Genomic DNA, 23625 nt, shown 5'->3' on the forward strand with positions numbered 1-23625 from the left:
AAAAATTCTTGTATCACGGTTAATTAAAAAATTTTGGTATCAAAATTAAAAAACTTCATGTGTCGTGGTTAAAAAATTTCGGTTTTATTTTTTGATAAATTTACAGAATTTAAAACTCTCATTTTTCTTCTTCTTTTACATTCTCATCATTCTTATTTCACCCTCTTAACAAGAAGTTATATCATGATATGTCATGACTAAGAAATTTTGATGTCAAAAATAATAATTTTTTTGTGTCACGGTCAAAAAATTTTAATGCTAATTCTTTTAATAAATTATACACAATTCAAAACTCTTCCATCATCATCATCATCTCTTCTTTCACCTTTTCATAATTCTAAATTAATACTCAATTTGGTACCTAAAATTTGAAGTAGGACTCAAATTGACTTCTAAAATTACAATTGACTCAATTTAAGCCCCAAAATTTACAATGGTAATTTGCGTTAGTCCCTAAGCTGATTTTCATGAATGACGTGTTGATTTTACACGTTAACTTGCTAGAATTTGGACTCTTCGCTTAGGTTTCATATGATTGACACCTACTAAATTTCCTAGAAACTTGACTCTCCAACATTCTCACAAAGACAAAATAACAAATTCAATTTAGAAATTTTAGAGTTCTGAGAGCAACAATCAAATTTTTGAGAGTTTAATAGGTCTCGGTTAGATGAAACTTGGGCTAAAAATTCAAATCGTAGCAAGTTAATATACCAAATTAACATGTCATTAATAAAAATCAGTTCAAGAGATAATGCAAATTACGATTATAAATTTCAATATCCAATTTGGATTCATTAAAATTTTAAGGGTCAAATTAAATCCAACCTCAAAATTTAAAAACCAAAATGAGTATTAATCCATGATTATTTTTATTTCATCCTCTTAACAAAAAAATTAAATAAAAATTTTTAAAATATGCTATAATAATTATTTGAAGAAAAAAATGCATTAATAATAGTAACAATAAAAAAATAACAATAAAAAAACACGCAAAAAAAACACAAAAAAAATTGTATAATTCATGTGCATATTGTGTAAATTATTTTCATTTAATTTGGATCAATTTAATTGAATTTAATTGATAAAAATGCTTAGATTATAATGAGACACAATAAATTCTCTAAAATTTTAGAATGATTAAAGATTTACGTTATTAGAATAAGCACAAAACAGAACAAATTAATATATTAGAAAATGATGGAAAAAATTAAACTAATCCAAAAAATTAAAACAATTAAAAAAAGACACTACTCACCATCCACAAATACTAAACTATAGTTTCGTCAATCAAACATGTAAAAAAATAAGAACCGAAAGAAACTAACATAGTTTTCAAAGTTGGGATTTCGACACTTCAAAACTATTAGGACACTCTTCACGAATATATGTTGAGATTTCTACAATGTTGTTCTAATTTAGAAACTTTGTGAAGGTTTTATTACGACATATACAATAAGTTTATGGGAATAGCAGATTTCTAGTACTCCTCTGGTATTTCCTAGTATTCCTTGGTATTTTATTCGTAAAAGTTATATAGTTGTATTCTTACTACTTTATGTCTTTCAAATCAAATATTTTTTTCCAATCTTATTTTAAATAAGAGATATGTTTTTTGATTGACAGTTAAAATTAACTTAATAAAATGAAGGCATGTAAATTTAATTTAACCTAAAATAATTTAGAGTTGAATTAATATGTATTCTAAAGGTACATATTAAAATTATTATAAATGAAGAAATTCGAATTATTTAATTATTTTAATAAATATAAAATAAATATATTAAAAAGTTAAAATGTTTATTTTTCTAACAATAACAACTTTAGTTAAAGAAACATGAAAAGAAGCCTATGGCCAAATGGTATTATATCATAATGTTAATTAAATAATTAATAATAACAATTGCTCTCTTGCTTGGAGCCCTAGTAAAAAATAAGAATTTTATTAGATAAATAATAATTTTTGTAAACAATAAATTTTAAAATTGATTCAACAAAATAAAAATATATTACATTTTTAAATAATCTACTTAAATTTTAATATTAAGATAATCATTCGTACATCTAATAAATAAAATATCTAATATATATTGTTCACTTTGTTTAATATTTTTATTTTTTATTTATATTTTTTTTTTAAATAATAGTCCAATGGAAGAAGCACAAATCAAAACCGTCATCGTGATAATAAGAAGAAACTGCCACACAAGATCGCTACCTGATGAGTTGTATGTGGTAGGAGAAGGCTAGACCCTCTATAGCATTGCCAATGTGGCAGGGACCCATGTATCATAAAATCGAATCTTTTTATCCAAAATTCGAAGTTAATAATTTCTATAATCAATGAATATTAGCTAAGTTAATCCTTTTATCAATATTTCAAAGGATTTAACATTAGCCCATAATCCAGAGATAGCTAATGTTAACATGAGTTAGTCATACACACTTTATTATTGAGATGAAGATGATGACGCTAAGTAAAAGAACAATATCAAAAGTAAATCAATATTTTACATATGCTACAAAATGCTAAGTAATTATAATCATGTCTTTTTTTTTTTCTATTTTACACAAACTTGATATGAAGAAGAAGGAGAAGATTCAGAAGAAAAATAGGAAGAAGGTCAATTTTATAAAATAGTTTGATGTTGGTTTAGTATATTATGAATTTAAAATATAAATAATTAGTAAGAATATTATGGATAGTTTTGATGAAGAAATAATTTAGATGAATAATTTAAAAAAATTGATAATTATATTATTGATATATTAAGGAGAGAGTATAAAAGTTAGTAAAATTTAATATATTTGTAAGTTGAATATAATTTTGACAATGACTTATTTATAGACTTCACAAGTTGATAGATTATAATTTCTAGATAATATTATTTTTTGGATATTTTTAGATATTAACCTAGATATTTTTAGATATGAATCTTAGATATTTCTAATACTTGATTTATTTACTTAATTTCTAGACTTTTCTATTATAATATCTAAGATATTTATTTTTATAAAACAAGATTACGAGAATTTTAGAGAATTTCACAAAAATATAGCATAATTAATACTTCTTTTTTATGTACATTTGTGTAATTCCAAGCATCTTTCAAAATAGTTCGAACTTTGATATTGGTAGTGCCTTAGTGAAGATGTCAGTTGGTTGCTCATTTGTGTTGCAATACTCAATTTTTATCTTTATCTCCAATATAGCTTGTCGTACAAAATGATACTTGATAGCTATATGCTTGGTTCTACTATGATGGACTGGATTATTTGCTATTGCTATTGTTAACTTGCTATCACAGAACATAGTTGTTGGTTATACTTGTTGCTCTCCTATATCTTTGAATATTTTCTTTATCTATATTGCTTGACTAGTAGTATTTGCAGCAATAACATACTCGTCTTCTACGGATGATTGAGCCACAATTTCTTGTTTTTTTATGCCAAAGAGAATACTCCAAATCCTAACGTAAATGCATATCCAGAAGTATTTTTCATGTCATCAATTGACATGCCCAATCACTATCCGTATATCCAAATAATTTTGGATCTTCAGTAGATTTATAGCGAATGCCATAAACCTTTTTGTTTTATAGATATCAAAATCCTTCTTGCAGCTCCATAGTGCTTCTGACTTAGTTTTTGCATGAATCTTGATAATAGACTTATTGCATACATGATATCGGATCTTGTGCTAGTTAGATAAAGGAGGCTTCCAATAAGACTTTTATATTGTGAAGTATCTACCTCTCTAGATTCATCTTTTTTTTTGTAATTTCTCATTATGGACTAGAGGAGTAGATACTGCTTTGTAATTATTTATCTTGAACTTTTGCAACAAATTTTGAGTATATTTCTTTTGTGAAATGAAAATTCTGTCTCCATTTTAGTTTACCTCAATGCCAAGAAAATAGTGCATCAATCCTAAGTCAATCATCTCAAATATTTGCTTTATTTTTTCTTTGAATTCTCTGATCATGGTCTCATTATTTTCGCATAGATAAGATCGTCCACGTACAAGAAAACTATAAAAATGTTTGAGTTACTGTGTCTTGATGTAGAGTGTAAGCTCACTTTTGCACATCCAAAATTCATGATCAATGAAATATTTATTAATTCGACTATACTATGCTCGCGGAGCTTGCTTGAGTCCATAGAACGCTTTCTTTAGTCTTAGCACCTTGTATTCAAGTCCTTCTATAATGAATCTTTGTAGTTGATCAACGTAGACTTTTACATTAAATTAATACAACTACTCCCAACCACACACTTCATTAAACAAATTTAATCATTGATTTAACAAAAACCATAACAAAGTACTAAACTCACCAAATAATCTGAAAAAATAAAATAATCATACCAACAATAAATCTGATGATAGTGGCTGCAAGGTCTCTTTACCAAGGTGGTGATAGAGGCGTCAGTAACAGCGACATGAACAACAACCGCAATTGAGGATGCGGCAGGAATAACAACAGTAGTAGAATCACGTGCAGCAACGGCGACAGCAGGTGCTCCAGGCAATGACGACGACGACGTGCTCCCGGTCGTAGCGACGATGACAGCTTCAATGGAAAGAGAAAGAAGACGAGAAGAGAGACAGAGAGAGAGAGAGAGAGAGAGAGAGAGAGAGAATGTTCGTAAAAGTGAGAAGGAAGGGTTTAACGTTTGAATTTTATCCCAATTTTACCGTTGTATTTATCGGTGGATTAATCTGATGGTAAATCACCAAAACAATGCATTTCACTAAACCATGATACTGACAGAAAATTTAACGGTAAAATTGGCACGGATGAGTTACGCTTTTGCTCCAATAATTACCATCGCCTTTAGCGACGAAAAATCTGTTCTGCCAATAATCTTTTATAGTGACGAATTTCTCCTCTTTTCTATCAGAAAACCTGACGCTAAATTTGCTGGTACAGGTCGACGCTAAATTCGACAATAATTCTGATGGTACTTGGCATCTTTTCTTGTAGTGTGGTAGCTTTCCAAGCTCAACTTGTTGTACTTGAAAAATAATAGCCATGTTAGAGAGAAGAGTCTAAATTAAATAAAAATAAAACTAAGAGTTATTATGAATAATGATAATATGGTGAGCCCCCAAGCTTGACCTGTTTATTTTTAAGAGAAGTAGGTTGAGCTTTTATAAAAATCAAGTTACAACTCAGTAGGATATGAAAGAGATGCAGTTTGTGTTATAGTTCGGAGATATAAGGATTAGCCCTTAAAATTAACTTGATAATTTTGAAAATAAAGTTGATCAAGCTTGTCATTGGGAACGCTGTTGTTTATATTATTGTATTTTTGGACGAGCTCGTAGTTGATTGTTTGTTGGATTGACCCCGACTTTATAAGTGTCAGCTTGCTTTGACTGATTCTGACTTATAAATACCGATTTTTTTAGTGATTTTGAATTATAATTGCCAATTTGTTTGAAATAATTCCAACTTATAGGTGTCGGCTTGTTTGGATTGATTCTGACTTATAATTGCTAGTCTGTAGGAAGTGATTTCGACTTATAGGCATCGGCTTGTATGGATTGATTCCGACTTATAACTATCAATTTGTTTTTGTATGCTAACTTTAATATTGATTTGTCGTAATATGTGTAGTGTGTAGAAAAAATAGTAGTTGAACTAAAAGCAGGAATAATAATTAAAAATAAAGAATGATGAAGTTAAAAAAATGTATTAGTTATTAAAGATTACCTTCTTAACATAGAAGCTACATAACGGAGTGCCTCATTAAAACCCCTCCAAACAAAACTCAGTGTGAGAAAAATCTTGTGAGTGAAAAAAAGAGTACATTTTCGAGTCCCAACTTACAACTTAGATATGGTATTAGCTTCAGAGATGTTGCGTTCTAAGTACCAGGTAGTTCTTTGCCTAGTAGTATTTGAAGGTATAAGTCTCTTTGCTAATCACTTTGCTAATTCGAAAAGGTTCTTTTGGTCATCCTCTTTTGACTGAGTTGGTTTATTGATTTGCCAAGCTTGTCTAAGTTCTTCAATTTTTATCTGTCCAACTATTTTTTCTTGAAATTTTGCTAAAGTCTTCAGCTTGACAACATCAATAGTCTCCTAAAACTTGCCAGGACGAAGACCCCTCTTAAGGGAATGGAGGTGGACATCGAGATTGAGATTGGGATCTCCATTGCTATCTTATTGAACCTCATCATACAGTCATAGAGACTTTCGTATTGACCTTGTTTGATTGTGCTAAGTTAGTCAGAATTATGGACATAGATCTTGGATGCTGCAAAATTGTTAGTGAAAAAGTCGGCTAGTTCCTGAAAATTAAAGAGAGAATCTGTAAGTAAAGATGAAAACTAGAGTAAAACAGCACGATCTAAAAAAGTAAAAAAATAACGATATAATATTAGGTCAGAAGCGTCGTTAAGAAACATCACCGAATGAAACTTGGTGATGTGAATATTGGGGTCACCGATTCCATCATATGGTTTCAGCGTTGTTGGCAGAGTAAATTTTTTGGGTATTTAAAAGCTCATAATCTCTTTTAAAAAAAAGGGTTGGTTCATTTTACTGACGACTTTAGAGTGACTACCACTGTGGTCTTGACTTCCGAGGTATGGACGTATCCTCTCATTGATAGCCAATAGTTCGGTCTCAGTGAGAGAAGGAGGAGTGGATTAGTTTGATCTTCCACCATTAATTACAACCAACAAAAGAGGGTAAAAAATCGAGTAGAGAAGATGATAGTATGGTTAGATTTAAACTCGTGGCCCACGGTGGGCGCCAAATTTTCTTGTGTAGTAAACTTGACGATAGGTATAACTCATCCTGTTTAGGGGTTGAATTCTTCCTCAGAGAACTGGTGGCAGTGAACACTTGTAAAGACACTCCAACGCTTAAGTACGTGCTATATTGTGGTTACCAAGTTGACCTATTATTGTAGAGTTGTTAGGGATGTTAGCCTGATTTTATGGTAATCGCTCCTAAAAAAATCATTAAAAGGGAGAAACCACATATCTTTGATTTAGCAAGTTTTATTTATATAGTTCCGATTTACAGGTAGTTCAGGTCGAGGCATTAGTAACGAATCACATATAAAAATTATCAATTGAAAAACGTTTTTATAAAAAATATAAAAATTAAAATAATAAATTTAAAATTTCGGCTAAAGAATTTTAATAGAAAAAAATAGTTGATTAATACCTGAAAATGGAGCTTTTTAGTGTATATACTAGTGGATGGACGTTCATCCATGCAACATGCACCCTGCGTGATTGCCATGTGGTGTCCATCCATGCAACATGCAGGGTTACCATGTAGCGTACATCCATGCAACACGCACCCTGCGTGTTTGACACGTGGCAGACGTTGGTTAGATGTCTTTGCAACACAAAACCTGCAAGGTGAATCTTCTGCCTATAAAAATAGGAGCTCGTTACTATTTTATTGCATTGTAAGAGAGGTGTTTTCTTTGTTGTTGGTGTCATGGAGGGCACTGAAAATATAGTGGTTTACTACAACGGTGAGGTTATACGTAATACATATGAGGGCATGAGTTTCGCTTGTGAGAGTACATTTTTGTTTGTGGTTCCGTGCACTACAACGTTTGTGAGACTACAGTACGAACTTTGTCAAAGCGTAGAGAGTAATATTTTAAAGAGGGTGAGCAACATTCTCTACCGGAGTTCGGTTGTGGTATTTGGTGGCCTGGTACAGTTTGTGGTTATGCCAATCGTTGACGAAACAAGTATTCAGTAGATGTTTTATATTCACCAGCAAACTCAAGTGCAACATCCATAGATTGAGTTGTATGTTGAGTTTGAACATATAAATGCGGATGAGTTTCAACATAACCCAGACGTGCAAGATGACAGAACTGAAGCATACGAAGAAATGGACAATGATAGCGACGAGGAGTTTGAAGCTACTTATGAAGCCGGTGACAATGACGAGGATGACGATGGGGGAGGTGAGACAGTCACGGAAACCTTAGTGGTTCCACCTGCAGTTAGTCAAATGATGGTTATTCCACCTTTTATGCGTAACTTGGATCTTGACGCCATGCATGCACCGAAGTTTCCCGAATACGCGAACATAGATACGGAGCAGTGGGTAGTATGTTTCCTTAATTTTGTTTTGACGGATCAATTAGCGACAATTTATTATTATTATAGGTGTTGCTGACCCTGAGGACGGGGAGTTCCGGATCAGAATGAAGTACGGTTCTAGAAAATTAGTCATTGTAGCAATTCGGAGTTACACTATCTCTAAAGCAGTAGATTACATTATTTACGAATCCGAGCCAAAGATGTTCTATGCACAATGCAAGACTTATGGACGTGGGTGTGATTGCCTTATTCATAGGTTGTATTGATGACCAACTCCCTGTCCCTCTACTGGACCTGACCCACCTGCGGCTGCCGAAGCTGAAGGACCAGGGATATACTTGTCAATAACCTCCTGCTATGTCGGCGCATTCAAGTCAAGACCACTCGGAGCATCTGTTGGCACATTAATACAACCTGCATCGATCTCAAGATGTGGATCGATGCAACCACTCACTTGACTATCAGGTGTAGGGTACGATGGCTTCGACGAGCCGATCCGTCCATTGATGCCCGGTGTGACTGCGGTGACTACTGAGGTGGCGTTGCATCAAAGATATCTTCAAGAAAATGACAGATGATCATATCATCTGTATATTTCTCAACCTGTGGTGATAATGCCAGAAAATTTGCATACTCAAATCCCAGATGCACATGCTCGTTGTGAGGCAGATTGTGACGGCTGTGGTGGCTGTGATGTGTGTCCTAGCTATAATGGCAGGGGTGTGGTGGCTAAGGTAATGGCGAACGATGATATGAAAATGGCTGAAACACTGCATATGGCTGCTGGGGTGGCTGCTGAGGAATGAACTCCGGAAATCTCAAGTACATCCAGAATGAATCAATGTACCAACGACAGTAATCGGCAGACCGGATAAAGTCGGCGATTCGTTGCGAATTCCTATCTCGCGACCGACTGTTGCGGCGGTTCCCCTATTGCTGAATCCAATCATGGAGTATAATGCTCCAACCATGGTACTGTATTCCCCGAATAGTGTAACAATGCTGGTCAAAAGGGATGTCCTGTGCCGGTAGAGGGAGGAATTGTGCATACCTATACTAGTGATGATGACATTCAACACACTCGAACAAAACCAACGGCCCTATCATGTCACACACATGAAGGTGGTGATGTAACTCGGCCGGGACGATGATGTCGAGAAATGGCCAAAACATAAACTGCAAAATGTTGAATGAGCTAAGTTAGATTATTCATATCGTAAATTATTTTTAATAAATTAATACCGATACTAACCTCTTCCATGTAGTCTATGTCGTGCCTAATAGACGCTGCTCGCCTCGACATCCACGTCTTAGTTCATGGATGATGACTCCACATGCAATACATAACGTTATAGCAGAGTTTAAATTCCGTCTTGCCAGTAAAACATAAATAAAATACAAGACAAACTCCAATAAACTATGTACTGTCACGGTATTACCTGCGTGCAACCGGTATCTTAGCAGTGCAAGCTGATGTCTCGGAATGGGCGCAAGAAAGGGCATTCGCTCCCCCACCCAAACAAACAACAAATCAAGCGAGCCGTCTATCTCTTTGCAATTGTATAGCGATGCACGGCACAGTGCCCTGTAAAGATGTGCGAGAGTTGTTGACCTCCAACTGTAAGTGCCAATCTACTCAGAATTTTGGAGCATTGGTAGGTACTTTGCGTGGGCATACGCAGTCGATTTATCCGTGAAGAGGGTGGTTCCCAGCAGACAGAAGATGTAACACCTAACGTATCACTGAACAGACTCCCAAGTGTCTAGAGGCTATGTGTCTCTGATATGGAGAGTCCCATGACAACTTTCTGTAACTTTTAGATGAACTACTCAGGATGGGTTCGCTGCCAAAAATTGCCATGCTTTGGTTGACCAAGAAGTCCTAACTACTATCGGTCTAACCGGTCACAACCTCTCCATCAATCGGTAAGCCAAATATGTGTAATATGTTCTCCAGTGTCACTGTAACCTCACTGGCTGGTAATACGAAGGAATGAGTCTCTGGCCTCCACTTTTCCACAAGAGCAGATAGCAAGTCGGAATGCCCTCTGATTTGTCCCACTCTCGATACATGGTAGAATTCCGTTGTTCGTAAAGCCTGCTTAACTGCCAGGTGCCACTATTCCGGCAGAGCTAGCTTATAGGACAGAATATTCCTATTAGCATGGATACAGGACAATCGAAATACAAATTACAAATTATTAAAAATTAAAAAAAATACATATTACAACTAAATAAAAATAACATTATAACATAAAATAATAATATAAAATTCAAAAAATCACCTTAATATTATTAATTATATTACACATTCATATTAATAGAAATAACAAACTTACATAATTAGGATGTTCCAAATAGTTAATAATATGATCTTTCAGAGACGTATAATCACGTACCATTTTAAACGTATTAAAATCACTTTCAGTTAAAACCAACTTACTCACTCGCTCTCCAAACCTAACCCTAAACCCTTATACTCAACTCTCTCCAAACTCTCCAAAATCCTTGCACTCAACCCTTGTATAACTCATGCACCAACCTTCACTAATTCTCCAAAACCCTTTACCACCAACCCTTACTCACTCTCCAGAATCCTTCACCACCCAACCCTCACTTCACACACAATTAAACCCAAACCCTCACTCGAACACAACGAAACACCACCTCCTAACCCTCACTCACACACAACCAAAACCCCAGCACCCTTTTATACACCCCTAAACTCACCAACCCTTCACTAACTCTCGCACCCATTTACTCCTCTCACTTCCCGTTGCATGCGTTGTCTCCTGCATGGAGACATCTCGGGAAGAAGCAGTCAACACGCAACCTGCATGCTGTTAGGAGGCTGCCACGTGGCCTGGAGACGCTGCGCTGCACGGTCAACATATGACCTTTATGCTGCTGGGGAACAACCACGTGGAATCACGCATCCTGCGTGTTGCTGCGATGCTGTCACGTGTCGAATTTCTGCTAAGAATCTCTACTAAAGTTGTCTCGAGAATCTGTGCAGAATTTCTGTAAAAAATTAAAAGTAACACGAAGAGTGCGTGTTGAATGATGGCTTGACACGTGGAGAATCTCTACTGTGAATTTATGCTAAAACTGTTTCAAATTTCTGTTACAAAGAATACGCAAGTTGCGTATTGTAATGAATTTTTGACGCATCTACATTTCTGTAAAGCACCCCAAACACTAATATTTAACAAAAACACTCTTCCCTTTTTCATATCTAAACTAATTTCTGTAAAATTTCTATGAATAATAATTTTTAATATGTGCACGTGTTAACTTATAAAAAAAAGACACAAATACTTTAAGAGGGTTCACAAGAACTTGAAGAAATTAAGAATTCACTAAAAACAATTCAACTCTATTTACATTGTGCAAAGCTAAGATGAATGAGATAATCAATATTCAAGATGAAAAAAGAAAGAAAACAAAATCAAAAACACATTGGAAAAACACTTACTACTTTACTAGTTATTACGTTGACCTGGTGAGGCATTGGTAGCACAGAAACACAACCACAGAAAGAAGAACAATGCGCGCATTTCCATCGTCACACTCTTCTTCTTTCCTTTTCCCTCAACCACCTTCCTCTTCTTCTTCCTCTTCAACAACACCACCACCACCACACTCGCTCTCATTCTTTCTGTCTTTTCCCTTCCATTTCAACAATCTCTCCACTCCCAAACCACGCTCCCTCAACAACCACCCTCACTTCTTCTCATGCTCCGCTTCCAAATTCTCTTTGGATGTCGATCATGAAGACGAAGATGGAGATAATGATGTTGCTTCTTCTTCTGGTGATTTATTTCTGACAGACGATTATGATGATGATGATGATGATGATGATGGTGAAGATGATGATGATGGGGAAGTATCAGAAGAGTATTTGGCAGAGGATGGTGTGTACATAGAGGTGGTGAAGCTTGGCAAGAACTCACGAAGAATCGAATCCAGAATCTCCGTCAATGCTTCGCTTGATGCCGTTTGGAGCATCTTGACGGATTATGAGAGGTTGGCTGATTTCATTCCTGGCCTTGCCGTTAGCCAATTGCTCGAAAAGGGTGAAAATTATGCTCGTCTCTTGCAGGTTCCTCTCTCTAATTCTTGATTTTCTCCAAATAGAGTATTTCCTTTTCAATTCTTTTGTAGAAATTATTAGTTGTTTGGTCTTCTTTGCAGCATGTTAATTATTAGTTGAGTCAATCACATGGTCCTAGAGTATCGATAATTATTTGGTTCCACTGACAAATCCATTCAATTTTTCAGCGAACCAAATATTTTCAGGGTCAAAATAGTGGTGGTTGACTTACTCATGCCTAGAATGAGACATCATCAATACTACTTTATTAGTGAGCTAAATTTTTCGGGAGTTATATTGGTAGTTTTCTTAGTTTGCTGACTTTCAAATAATGTGCTGGGTTTGGTTTGGGTTTGGGCTTACTCCCATTTCTGTAATGAATTCCATTATTTATTAATCACGGGATGGTATAGTGAGAAGATTGGACTAATTGCTGGGATGTTTTGCATGATGCCCTTATTAGATATTATTTTATTTTGAGTTTAGTCCTGAGAAATTTTGCTGAAGTTTGCTTCCATTGGACATGTCAAGTCCTACGGAAGCAAATGTCAAGGACCTCTTTGGTACTTTTCATTCTTTAAGGACGAATTTGTCCAACACAAAATTTCTCAGAAATTAAGTTGTCATTTTACTCTTTTATTTTTTTGTACTCGACAGGGTTGATGAGAAAATGGGTAACAAGATTAAAAGAACAGAAAAGTTTATTTTCCCTTTTTTCCCTGGAATAAGATACTGTGAGGTGAGGATAACTATAAAATGAGAAAGTAAATGTTTAATTATTCTTGGATCAATTTTGTTGGATCCCATACACAATTTAATTTACTGATTAAAGGGTGGTTAGTACTTCACTTTTTTACTTTACAACTACCCTTACTTTACAGGATGAAAACCCTACTTCAATATTTGATGGTTTGAATTGGAAACAGGCATGAGCTTGCAAAGTGTTTATATTATTGACTATGATTCATATAACTGTTGCAAGTGATTGGGATTGATTAGAATTTAAAAGCCTGTTTTGATTATCTTTCCACAATGCTGCATTACAAACAGATAAATACCATACCAAAGTAAGAATTATTTCTTGCATATTGAAAATTTATCTCTTTATAATGAACCTTCTGGTCTAGAGGCTTAAACAAAAGGCGGATTATGGCCTCTTGGCCCTCCCAATCAATATGGTTGCAATTTGATCCTTCATTTCTTAACCCATGCTCCTAATATCAAAAAGTGTGCCCTTGAGGTGAAATCTTTGTCTGGACCAGGGTTCTTACCAAGAATAATACAAATGATTCAGATTCAGAAACACATAGTAGACTAAGTTTCACCCATTACAAATTCAATGCCACAATATTTTTTGTTTTCCTATGACCTAAACTGTACTGATGTCTTTTAGAGATTTTTACTTGTTTATCTCTAATAATGTTAATTATTGTTCAATGTTCATAATATGCACAGATTGGACAGCAGAACTTGGCATTTGGAATTAAGTTTAATGCTAAAGTAGTTGTAGATTGTTATGAGAAAGAGCTGGAGACTCTTGTGTCTGGTATTAAGCGTGACATTGAATTCAAGATTATAGAAGGAGATTTTCAAGTCTTTGAAGGAAAATGGTCTATTTTGCAGGTATCAAACTTTTTCCTGTGCTCCTGTTGTGATCATACTTCGGGATCCAGCATAAATATCATATGCATTTTGCATAAATCATAGTTTGAGGCACTCTGACATAAGTAGCCTCATTAAGAATTCTGAGATTTCATTAAGTTCATTGGTTTTCTTTTGAAACATTTTGATCAAATTTTGGAATGAATGGGAAAAGGAAGTGAAGTCTATAAATTTTGGAACCATATAGTAATCTGGGATGAGGTATAAAAATGAGTTCAATTTTGACATTGATAGTGTGTAAAAGTGCAATTCATTAATTATCTCTGTTTTGTTAATTAAAATGTCAATGCAAATTATTTAGGAAATACAGTGCTAAGTATTTAAGCTATGATGGCTTTGCAGCAGTTCAACAATGGAAGTTGTGAAGATTCTCAAGTCCAAGTTAACACGAAACTCTCATATATCGTTGATATTAGGCCGAAGCTATGGTTGCCCGTGCATCTCATAGAGGGTAGACTTTGCAATGAGATAAAGAGGAATCTTGTAGCAGTTAGGGACGAATCTCATAAAGCTATTGACAGTACTATACATGCATGTTAATTCGAATTAAGTGCTGTAACTTACATGAATCATATAAAGAAAAAAATGAGACAGCAATAGTTTATTCATTAATTCTCTTCTCACTTTTGGAGACTTGCAAGCTTGGGTAGTTTGAAACTCTTTCTAGTTTCTTTATGTTAGACCTTTTCCGATCACTGGATTGAAAAAAAAAAGACTACTTTTTTAATTAAAAGATCTTCAAGTTATCATAAAAAAATATATATATATATCTTCAAGCTGGGCCCTATATCTCGTCGATCAAGCTTATACAATGCAACCCCCACGCTTAACTTTTACTTTAAGCTGAAAATTGGTGGGTTCATGCAATGCAGTCAGGAACCTTAAGCTGAGGGGTTGGTATGATCTTTAAGATCAACTCTACATTGTTTTATGGTTACATGCATAATCAAGTCTTGACCTCATCCTCTTTTGCATTCCAAGGAACTTGAAGGAAGAGATTCTTGGATGGGTAAGGCGCAGGAAGAGCTTCATGGTTAAAACCAGCAATACAATGCTTATTTTCAATATGAAAAATGCTAGGAGCACTTTTTAGTTTTTATATTAGTCAACAATTTGGATCATTCCCATTATGTATATATATCTGTCTTCCTCTTTTGAGACTAAGTATAACAAGCCATATTTAGCCACGTTCACATAATGGCAGAACGCATCAATTTGATTCAAGATCAATTATATTACAATCCAGCTTTCAACTGTCTACTGTACAAGTAAAAAACATCCACCGATTTGTACTTGGGTATAACTGTTACATCTTTTTAAAGAGCAATGAAAACAAAATGTTCTGTAACAAAATTACTGTTTTTGGAACAAAGTTCCATGTAATCTTATAACAATCTGCAGAGGACAGTCTAGGAACTCATCGCGTTTAGTTACAATCACTGACTTGTGGATAGACCAAACCATCATCTAGATCTATGAGAAAGTATAGGGCGTACAGCATCTTTGAAGTCATCATAAAACCTCTGCTCAGAAAACCTCGTCGCTCGTCTCCTCGCAGCCGCAGCCATTGTAAGTCTCTCTGTCTCTGGCATCCCTATAACTCTCAAAATGGCATCAGCATATTCCTCAACGGTGCAGGCAAGAAATCCTGTTTGTTCTCCATCTTCATCTAACACAATGTCCATTTTTGGTCCAGCAGAATTATGAGCTGACACACAAACATCACAAAAATAATTAATGCATGTAAATGCACCCAACATAGAGGAAAATGAAATTTTAAGTATTTACGTAAAGGTAAAATTTCATACAACACCCACCAATTGGGATGGCACCAGCAGCCATATATTCCACAACACTAATACCAAAATGCTCGTCTGTCATGGAATGGATGCCTGCAACAGCGGCGCCTAGAAGTCCCACCAAATCTCTGCAGGTTATGGCAATAACAGCATTGAATATTAAGGTTCTACAAGCACAAACTAGAACAACCAATTAACTGTAAAAAGCGAGGTGATTACAATGATCATTTAATTTGGTTGAGAAACATTTCGTAATTTATCTGAATCTCGAATATTAATTGAAGCCATTGAAGTTTTTCTCTCTTTTATCGCAATCAGCTAGTCTGAATTATACGTGTATCATGACTAATAGACTGCTCCATTTTCCAGTTGAACTCCCATCAACTCCATGACCTAAGTAATGACTAGGAACCATGCAGCCTGCCAGACTCACTATTAATCTTTATAATCTTTGGTAGAATAGCTGTGACTTAGAGGAACCATACCCCCTCATAGGTTGTTCGAGCAAAGCAACAAGATGAATAGGTCAACATACCAATCATGACATTCCAGCAAATAGTTAACAATTTAACCTTGAGAAATAGCTCTACAATAACTGCATTTTATGCTATATAAGTCTTTGATAGATGATTCAAATCACATATGATCAACCAAATGTCTAAAATATAGTACAAATTCTACAATCTGAAAACATGATCCTCAGCAAGATCCACTTCTGTGTCCTGAGTATACAGGGACTAGGGTATATGTTCTACTTTTACAAGAGCAAGGTGCAGCACTTTCAAGTTGAGAAGCAAGAGTATGGTATACTATATTAGTTCCGTAAGTCAAACTGACATGGAGTTTAAATCTTGTCTCATTAGATTCAATCTAAGGGGGAAAATAATTTTCTCCGGAATTGTGAAATATGCTTAAAACCAGTGAGACTGAGAATAACTCATTATTTTCTTATTCCAACCAACATATCAGAATATTTGCACCAATTATCCAATCAGGGGTTAAAAAGCATTCATGTATCTGTGAATAGTTGTATTAGTACATTAAGGATTTCTCCGTTTCTCTTCAAAATTATTTACATATACACTTTAGGATTCTTTTTTCCTTTAGAAATTTTTATGACAACCCTATTCTATAACTCCCCAAGATAACTAATGACAATACAGCAACCACATTGAAAGACCATCTAAATTGAATTCCAATAATGATGCACACACAATGCTGTCTTTATAGATATATACAATAACTGACGAACATTTCTTTTTTTTATTATTATATATATTTTATATGCAAGAGAACAAACATTTAAACAAATAATAAATGGCAAAACAACATCCACGTGAAAATACTTCCCTACATAATTAAATGCCAGCAAGTTGAAAATCTTTTATATTTCATTGGAGTTCTTTAACATGGTATAATTTTGACTGCCAAAGTACCATGATTAGTGAAGACCAAATGATAAATTTCTGAATAGCACTCTGAAACCAAACTGAAAGAATTCATCTGCTCCAAACAGAGGAATTAGAAGTATGCCTTGTTCAGAACATTTTTTACAGAAGTTTTATTCTTCAGAGAAAGGACTTCTTAGGAGCTTTAGGTAAAACTGGAGAAGTAACAAGAAGAAAAACTTAATGGAAATCCAGTGTTACTGACCTATATGTTACATTCTTGTGAAATTTCACTTGCTCATTCACATTTAGCTCAATTGCCTTGTCTTTCAACATTTGAAGTCTTTCCTCATCTGATTTATTTCTACAGCTACCCACGAACTGTAGCCTAGGTTTAGGCAAGCTAGAATCTAATCTCTTAACAGCAACTGAAAAAGCCTCAAGTTGGAGACCGTGAGCCTACAATGAAAAGAAACATGTGAACTGGGTGTAATCAACAAAGGCCTAATGAAAATACCAAAAATGGTTGTACCTCCTGTTCACAAAACTGATAGGAGTATGCCCACCTTCTCTGGTCGAAATTGTGCAACCGATATTATCACGGGAATTTCAGCTGGTCTTTTCAATGGAAGAACCTGCCATATTGCTCATCTGTTAGAATCCATCAGTGATTAGATTACCACAGTAGGTAAAGCTCATATGTGTATAGGTATAATATGTTAATAGAGGGAGGGAAAATGTAGGAAATTTAAAGAAAATAGCAGAAAAATCATTGTATTATTAAGGGAGTTCTTGAACAATGTAACCCAGGAACCCTTGAATCATCCGTTTATATTTGGGAATTCTGAGCGCTCCTCTATCTCGAGACTCACAAAATGACTGAACCATTTCTCCTTTCCCTCCAAATCCCATTTTTTTCCTGCTAGTCATCCTCACTACTTAATGAACCCTAAAACAAATAGATAGTTCTTTCGATTGTTATTGCTCTTAAATGGAGGATCTCATTCCCTCCATCTTGTATTATTATTCTCTCTGTCAAAAAGAAAAAATGAAAAAGGAAAAGAATTAGGCCTGCCAACCAATTGATCCTAGCCAGCTCTTATTCTTCCTAATATACAACTGTTGAATAACAGGTGCCCTAACTTAATACTGCATATTAATTCGTAAGATAAAGCTACTAAAAATATTCCCTCCACCTCTCAAGAAAATTTTCTTTCAAACAACAAACAAAAGGCTCTAACTAGAAATGTTTGTACATCGCCTCATGTGACAGTTATGATTCAACTGGCTTAATAACAAGTTGTGTGAAAGAGCTTCGAACCACAAATATTAGGGATAGGCAATAACAACAGAATAATAAGAGAGTGTAGAAAGGAAATACAGAAATGCGGAAGAGAGTAGAAGGAAGAGTAGAAGAGAGATTCAAAAAGAAATAGAAGAGCTGTAGAGCTGGAAGATATCTCGATGATATTCTCCAGTCCCTAGTTTATTCATGGAAAAGTAAAATACTAAAAGGTAGAGAACAAGGTAGCAGTAGAGCCTAAATCCTTCCTCATCATACTGATTCTTTTCAATCCTCTTATATACATTTTCAATCCTCTCTCCTATAAGAGAATTCATCCCTCACTCACTCCCTTCCCACTAACTTTCGCAGCTGTCCTATGTTTACATCAGCTGGTTCCACTATTTTCATTTTCAACTCTTGTTTCTTTCATTTTTCAATTGTAAATAAAAGGCAAATGAGCTATTTTACCACTCTCTTCTCTGACTAACTTAACTGCCTCTTTCCCGTCATTATTCTTCTTGTTTTCTTCACTTGGGTACTTAACACTTCTTTTAGCAACTCAGTGCCATTCAATGGGGAATACAGAGATTAAATTTAAGTTTAACAAGGGGAAACACAGGGAAAAAGAACAATGAGAACCTTCAATTATTGTAAAGCAACATGCAATACATGAGTTCCATTCCACCTAGCAAAAGCGACATGGGAGAGATGGACTTGTCTTTGTGGCAAAATTTTTCAAGCTAATAAAGAACAAATTGCAAACCTGGAGCCCTGAAGTATCACACGGAGGGTAGACCCGCTTAATACAAGGTGAAACTCCCCAAAGCTTTTCAATATGTGATTTGGTCCAAGAAGAATTGACCATAGCTAGGTGTGTATAAGATCCTACAATCCCATACAACCAGCTGAAGAAGGTATAATAGATCAATTTGCACCGCGAAAGCCAAACACTACAAGAAAATTATTGTCGTATTCTTTAGATCAGGAATAGGTCAAATAAAGTGGTGCAAATTTATTATCATCAAAGATTAAAAATCAATAAAAGAAATATGATAAATTACCATATAAGTAATTTTCAGGGAAAGCATAAAAGATGGTCTAAATTTCTGAATCCCATAATCTGTTAAAAATTCTGTGTATTTTGTGCATATTAAAGAATAGATGCATGCATGAGTTGAAGAGAAAGGGAAAATAGGAAATATGACAAAGGAATCAGCCAGTAGAAAAAGTAAATTTCACCAGATGAAAACTTCAACTTCAACAATCATATGCCTAAACATTAAAATATCAGGAGAATAAAATGCAACTACTATTAGAGAATAGAGAATCTCCTATCTCATATCTCTTGGCCTCAATATAGTTCAGATATGCTATATGTTCAAACTTCAGATTTATGAAATACTGAAAAAAAACAGGATTAATATCATCATTTTCCAAGTGAAGCTACAGAATGAGAAAAAATAATAAGTGTAACTCAGACCAGAAGAGGAAGACAAATATGCAAATCAAAATAAAAAATCAAACCTTTTTGCAATTGAGGCATCATTATTATACATCAGGCGGCGCTGACTAACACGAGAAAGCATATCTGTACTGATAGTTGGGTAGTGTGTATAGCAAATAACTTTACATCCAAACAACCTTGCAAGTGGATATGTAAATGCATATCCACTTGTGTCAAAATAATATAAAGGAGTGAACTTGCACAATGCTTCCCATGCAAGATACATAGAACCCAGACTTTGACCAATCATGGTAAAGTGTGGATAAGTGGTTTCTTCAATCCACTTTCTCTTGTACAAATGAACCACCTGATAATTAAGGATAGACAAAATTTAGTAAGGTTTTTATCAAATCAATTGCACTATTGCAGAATAACTTCTAAAAACGTGATATTTGCCACTGTAAGTAACAACAGTCAGCAACTCAGCATATTAGCAAATAAGGTGAAATTTGTTTTGTACTGTTGGCATAATCCTGTCAGTTCTAGAACCGATCTATCGTGACTCCGTAACTTAAAAAGAGAATTCAGTTGTTACACTCATAAATCATAACACATCTACCACCTCAAAATTGTACCCAAGAAAAAAACCCTATTGTTTCTTTTCCACTACTCAATATACTGGTGTATTAATAGGCAAATGTGCCTATTATTCCACTTTTTTATCGGTTGAATGTAGGTAATAATATTAGTCAAGATGATATACACTTCAAACTTTTAGATTCAAATCCTAGAAAGTACAAAATGTTTTTTTTTTATGAATATATATAAAGAAAGACATTTTAGAAACAAAATTTTGCACCAAAATCTTTCCAATCCCCATTATATATTATATAAGTAGAAGAGATAAGTAGATATATACTTGTGGAGGAAAACAAAAACTGCTATACACACATGTTAGTAGCGAAGAGGGGCATGAAGAGGGGCACTAATAAAATACTTTTACCACTTTAACCATATTTGATAGCAAAATTAAAATTAAACAGCACATTAGGAAGAGGACTAGATGAAAATAAAAATTGAATACCAAAAAAGAGTTATGTTTCCCTTTACTAACTATGGCTACTTTAGAAAAATATACTTAAAATTAATATTTGATCTCTTAAATCCCGTGCCTCATTCCTGTTTCTTTGCACAGTCCAAGTTGATCATAGGCACAATCATAACAATCTATAACAACTACGCTACTTGCTTAGCAAGCATCTCATCACATAAATGAGGACATTAAAAATGACCATCACCAATGGTTATCAACTAACATTCTAACATATTCCATCCTCAGTATCTATCTCCCAGCTCAATACTGCAATTTGGCACTAGAAAAAACGAATTTGGATCCTCTAAACTGAAAATATTGATGAAGTGATAAAGTGATAAACTGAGTGATTAATTGCCATTGAATTTGTAACTTTCATCGTATCTGAGTCCCACTATCTTAATTCAAGGGTGATTAAACCCTTACTTTCTCACTTTACTGGTGTCCTCACTTTAGGGGAGCTTGATCCAGAAAAACTACTTGCCACTTAGGTAATTTCTCACATAGTCGTAATCCCGCAAGTAAAATGTGTAATGTAAACTAAAAGGTAAAACTGATGCTTGATATGAATGAAAAGGATGAAATTAAAAACCTTGAAAGGGTTCTATCCTCCAAAAGCAAACTCAGAACCTAACAAACGAAAAAGGGGATCGAATAGTACCTTTACAGGAGAGAGAAGCGTGACGCCGAAGCGGTCGACGGCACGAGCCGCCAAGCTCTGTGGCGTGGCATCGTGATCCCCGGTGTAGACAAGGCAGTCAAGGTCAGGGATCTCTTCTTGAATGGCTCTGACTGCGCACCACAGAACCCTCTCGCCGCCGCCGCCGTCGTTGGTGTAAGGATGGAAGAACCCAACCGCCCTCTTCCTGCTCTTCCTGCCGCCCACCGCGCGGAGAAGAAGTCCCAAAATGACCGCACAGAATGCAGCCACCACCGCAGGGACGATGAACCATATTCCCATCGTCGTCGTGTGAGTGTGACTCCGAAAACAACTAGAATCAGCCACAGTCGAACTGCGATTCTTTGTTGGCTATTGAAAGAGTAGCAGGGTGTTTGGATCCCTCCGAATTCAATTGCAGTGAAACAAAAATAATTAAATTATTTTAGATGGAATTTAATTTATTTTTTTTAAATTAATTCCGATTTAAATAGGTTGGATTTAGAATTCTATTTTATTAGGATTTTATTCAAAATTTAAAATATTTAAAATATTTTTATAATTTAATTTTTTTTAGTTAATTTTTTTTAATTTTTTTTGTTTTTCAACGCTTCTTATCTTTCTCAATGTTTTTCACGTTTTAATATACATTTTCTCTTTTATTTTTTTATTATTTTTTTTCAACTCATTTAATATAATATATCTATTTTTTTTAAATATCTATTATATAAATCTAAAAAAATTATTTACACAAATAAATATAATGTGTTTAATTTAGATTAATAACATCAAGCATTTGTCAATACGTTTGAATATTTTAACTGAAATTATGTCAATCATGATACCAGTAAAAAGTAACATAATTTTGTTCTATTTTAAAAACATGAATTAGTTGTTATAATTTAGCGTTAATAACTATCTTTTTTTACTTGCTATGTCATTAGACCACTTAACAAGTTGGTTCTTGATAATCTATTATGCATGGACATGATAGAAATACGGACATGACACGACACGAGACACACCGACTAAGGGTGGCAAAGCGGGCCGACTCGTCCCGTTTAGACCCGTCTCATAAACAAGGCGGGCCGGTCCAACCCGCCAAGTAAGATGGGTTCAAAATGCTAACCCGTCTCATTTTATAGTGGGTCGGCGGACTAGCCAGCTTGACTCTTTTGTTTTTTGTTTTTTTAAATAAAATTCATTAAAATTAACCAAAAAATAATAATTAAAAAAATAAATATAAATAAAAAATAGTTAAATTATAATATACTTTTTTTATTATCTTTTTTTTATTTTAAATTTCTATAAAATTGTTTAAAATAATATTTGTCAACAGAATTATCTTTATTTTAAAAAATAAGTCACATAATTTGAGTAAATATACGAAATTGTAAAATAAAATAAATAAAGTTAATAACTAAAAGAAAAATAAAAACAAAAACAAAAAAAAGTGTTTGAAAATTCTATAATTATTAATTTTATAATAGTAATCACTCTTTTACTTAATAAAAAAAATCTTTGGCCCGGTGGACCGACTCGCCCTGCTCAGCCAAAATCTGCCAATTTAGCGGTGCAGGTTTGGCAAATTTTTTTAATTTTTAATAAATAATAATATATAGTATATCTAAATTCATTTCAAAAATGTATGTTAAGAATAAGACTGGACGCGCTAACATGTGATGGTATTTAGGTATGTCCAAACGTGTCCGAAAAAATATTTTATTTTTTATTAAGACGTGGTTGGACTTAGTAGAAACGCGTGTCGAACGAGTGTCAATGAGAATCGTGTCCAAAATATATCCGTTACGTGGATACAGTAACTCAACGAAATATCCGTACTTCATAGTTGATAGTTTATGTTTATTTTCTGTTATTGGTTTGTCGTTGAAATCAATTACGAAGAACCATTCAATTTTTAATTAATAATAATATTTTTTAAATTTAATACTTTAGATTAATCTAATTTTTATTTTTTTAAAAGAGGTAAACAATTTTTAATTTAGTTAAAAAAATTTTAGATAAAAATATATTTTTTTATTATTTCATATAATTTAATAAATAAATATATTTATTATTTAAATATAATGTTATATTAATAAAAGATAAAATTAT

General features: G+C 34.0%; 2 protein-coding genes across 4 annotated transcripts; one reads left to right on the forward strand and one right to left on the reverse strand.

The window, feature by feature from the left end:
• Nucleotides 1-11567: 11567 nt before the first annotated feature.
• On the forward strand, nucleotides 11568-14466 carry LOC107465056 (uncharacterized). 3 transcript variants are annotated; one of them, XM_016084031.3, is made up of 3 exons: nucleotides 11568-12190; nucleotides 13637-13804; nucleotides 14189-14466. In XM_016084031.3, the coding sequence occupies exons 1-3, from the start codon at nucleotides 11636-11638 to the stop codon at nucleotides 14381-14383; spliced, it is 918 nt and encodes a 305-aa protein (XP_015939517.2). In that variant the 5' UTR covers nucleotides 11568-11635; the 3' UTR covers nucleotides 14384-14466. The 3 variants fall into 3 exon arrangements, with proteins under 3 accessions (XP_015939517.2, XP_052109973.1, XP_015939516.2); XM_052254013.1 differs by having other exon boundaries at nucleotides 11569-12190; nucleotides 14145-14294; XM_016084030.3 differs by having other exon boundaries at nucleotides 11570-12190; nucleotides 14186-14466.
• Nucleotides 14467-15057: 591 nt separating this feature from the next.
• Nucleotides 15058-21937, reverse strand: LOC107465055 (GDP-Man:Man(3)GlcNAc(2)-PP-Dol alpha-1,2-mannosyltransferase). The gene is made up of 7 exons (XM_016084026.3): nucleotides 21514-21937; nucleotides 19840-20126; nucleotides 19079-19265; nucleotides 17597-17665; nucleotides 17296-17489; nucleotides 15661-15770; nucleotides 15058-15551 (listed from the first exon to the last, which is right to left on the reverse strand). Exons 1-7 carry the CDS (start codon nucleotides 21811-21813, stop codon nucleotides 15307-15309), a joined length of 1392 nt encoding a protein of 463 aa, XP_015939512.1. The 5' UTR covers nucleotides 21814-21937; the 3' UTR covers nucleotides 15058-15306.
• Between the last annotated feature and the right edge of the window lie 1688 nt (nucleotides 21938-23625).

Source organism: Arachis duranensis, chromosome 9 (genome assembly GCF_000817695.3).
Source record: "Arachis duranensis cultivar V14167 chromosome 9, aradu.V14167.gnm2.J7QH, whole genome shotgun sequence".
Lineage (NCBI taxonomy): Eukaryota > Viridiplantae > Streptophyta > Magnoliopsida > Fabales > Fabaceae > Arachis > Arachis duranensis.

Excerpts from the sequence above, each read along its gene's own strand:
- LOC107465055 (XM_016084026.3), bottom strand. The coding sequence starts at position 21,813 with ATGGGAATATGGTTCATCGTCCCTGCGGTGGTGGCTGCATTCTGTGCG. Across the intron at positions 17,666-19,078 it reads GTGATACTTCAGGGCTCCAG|GTTCTTCCATTGAAAAGACC; the intron begins GTTTGCAATTTG and ends GCAATATGGCAG. Across the intron at positions 17,490-17,596 it reads CACAATTTCGACCAGAGAAG|GCTCACGGTCTCCAACTTGA; the intron begins GTGGGCATACTC and ends TTTTCATTGTAG.
- LOC107465056 (XM_016084030.3), top strand. The coding sequence starts at position 11,636 with ATGCGCGCATTTCCATCGTCACACTCTTCTTCTTTCCTTTTCCCTCAA. Across the intron at positions 12,191-13,636 it reads ATTATGCTCGTCTCTTGCAG|ATTGGACAGCAGAACTTGGC; the intron begins GTTCCTCTCTCT and ends TAATATGCACAG. Across the intron at positions 13,805-14,185 it reads GAAAATGGTCTATTTTGCAG|CAGTTCAACAATGGAAGTTG; the intron begins GTATCAAACTTT and ends ATGGCTTTGCAG.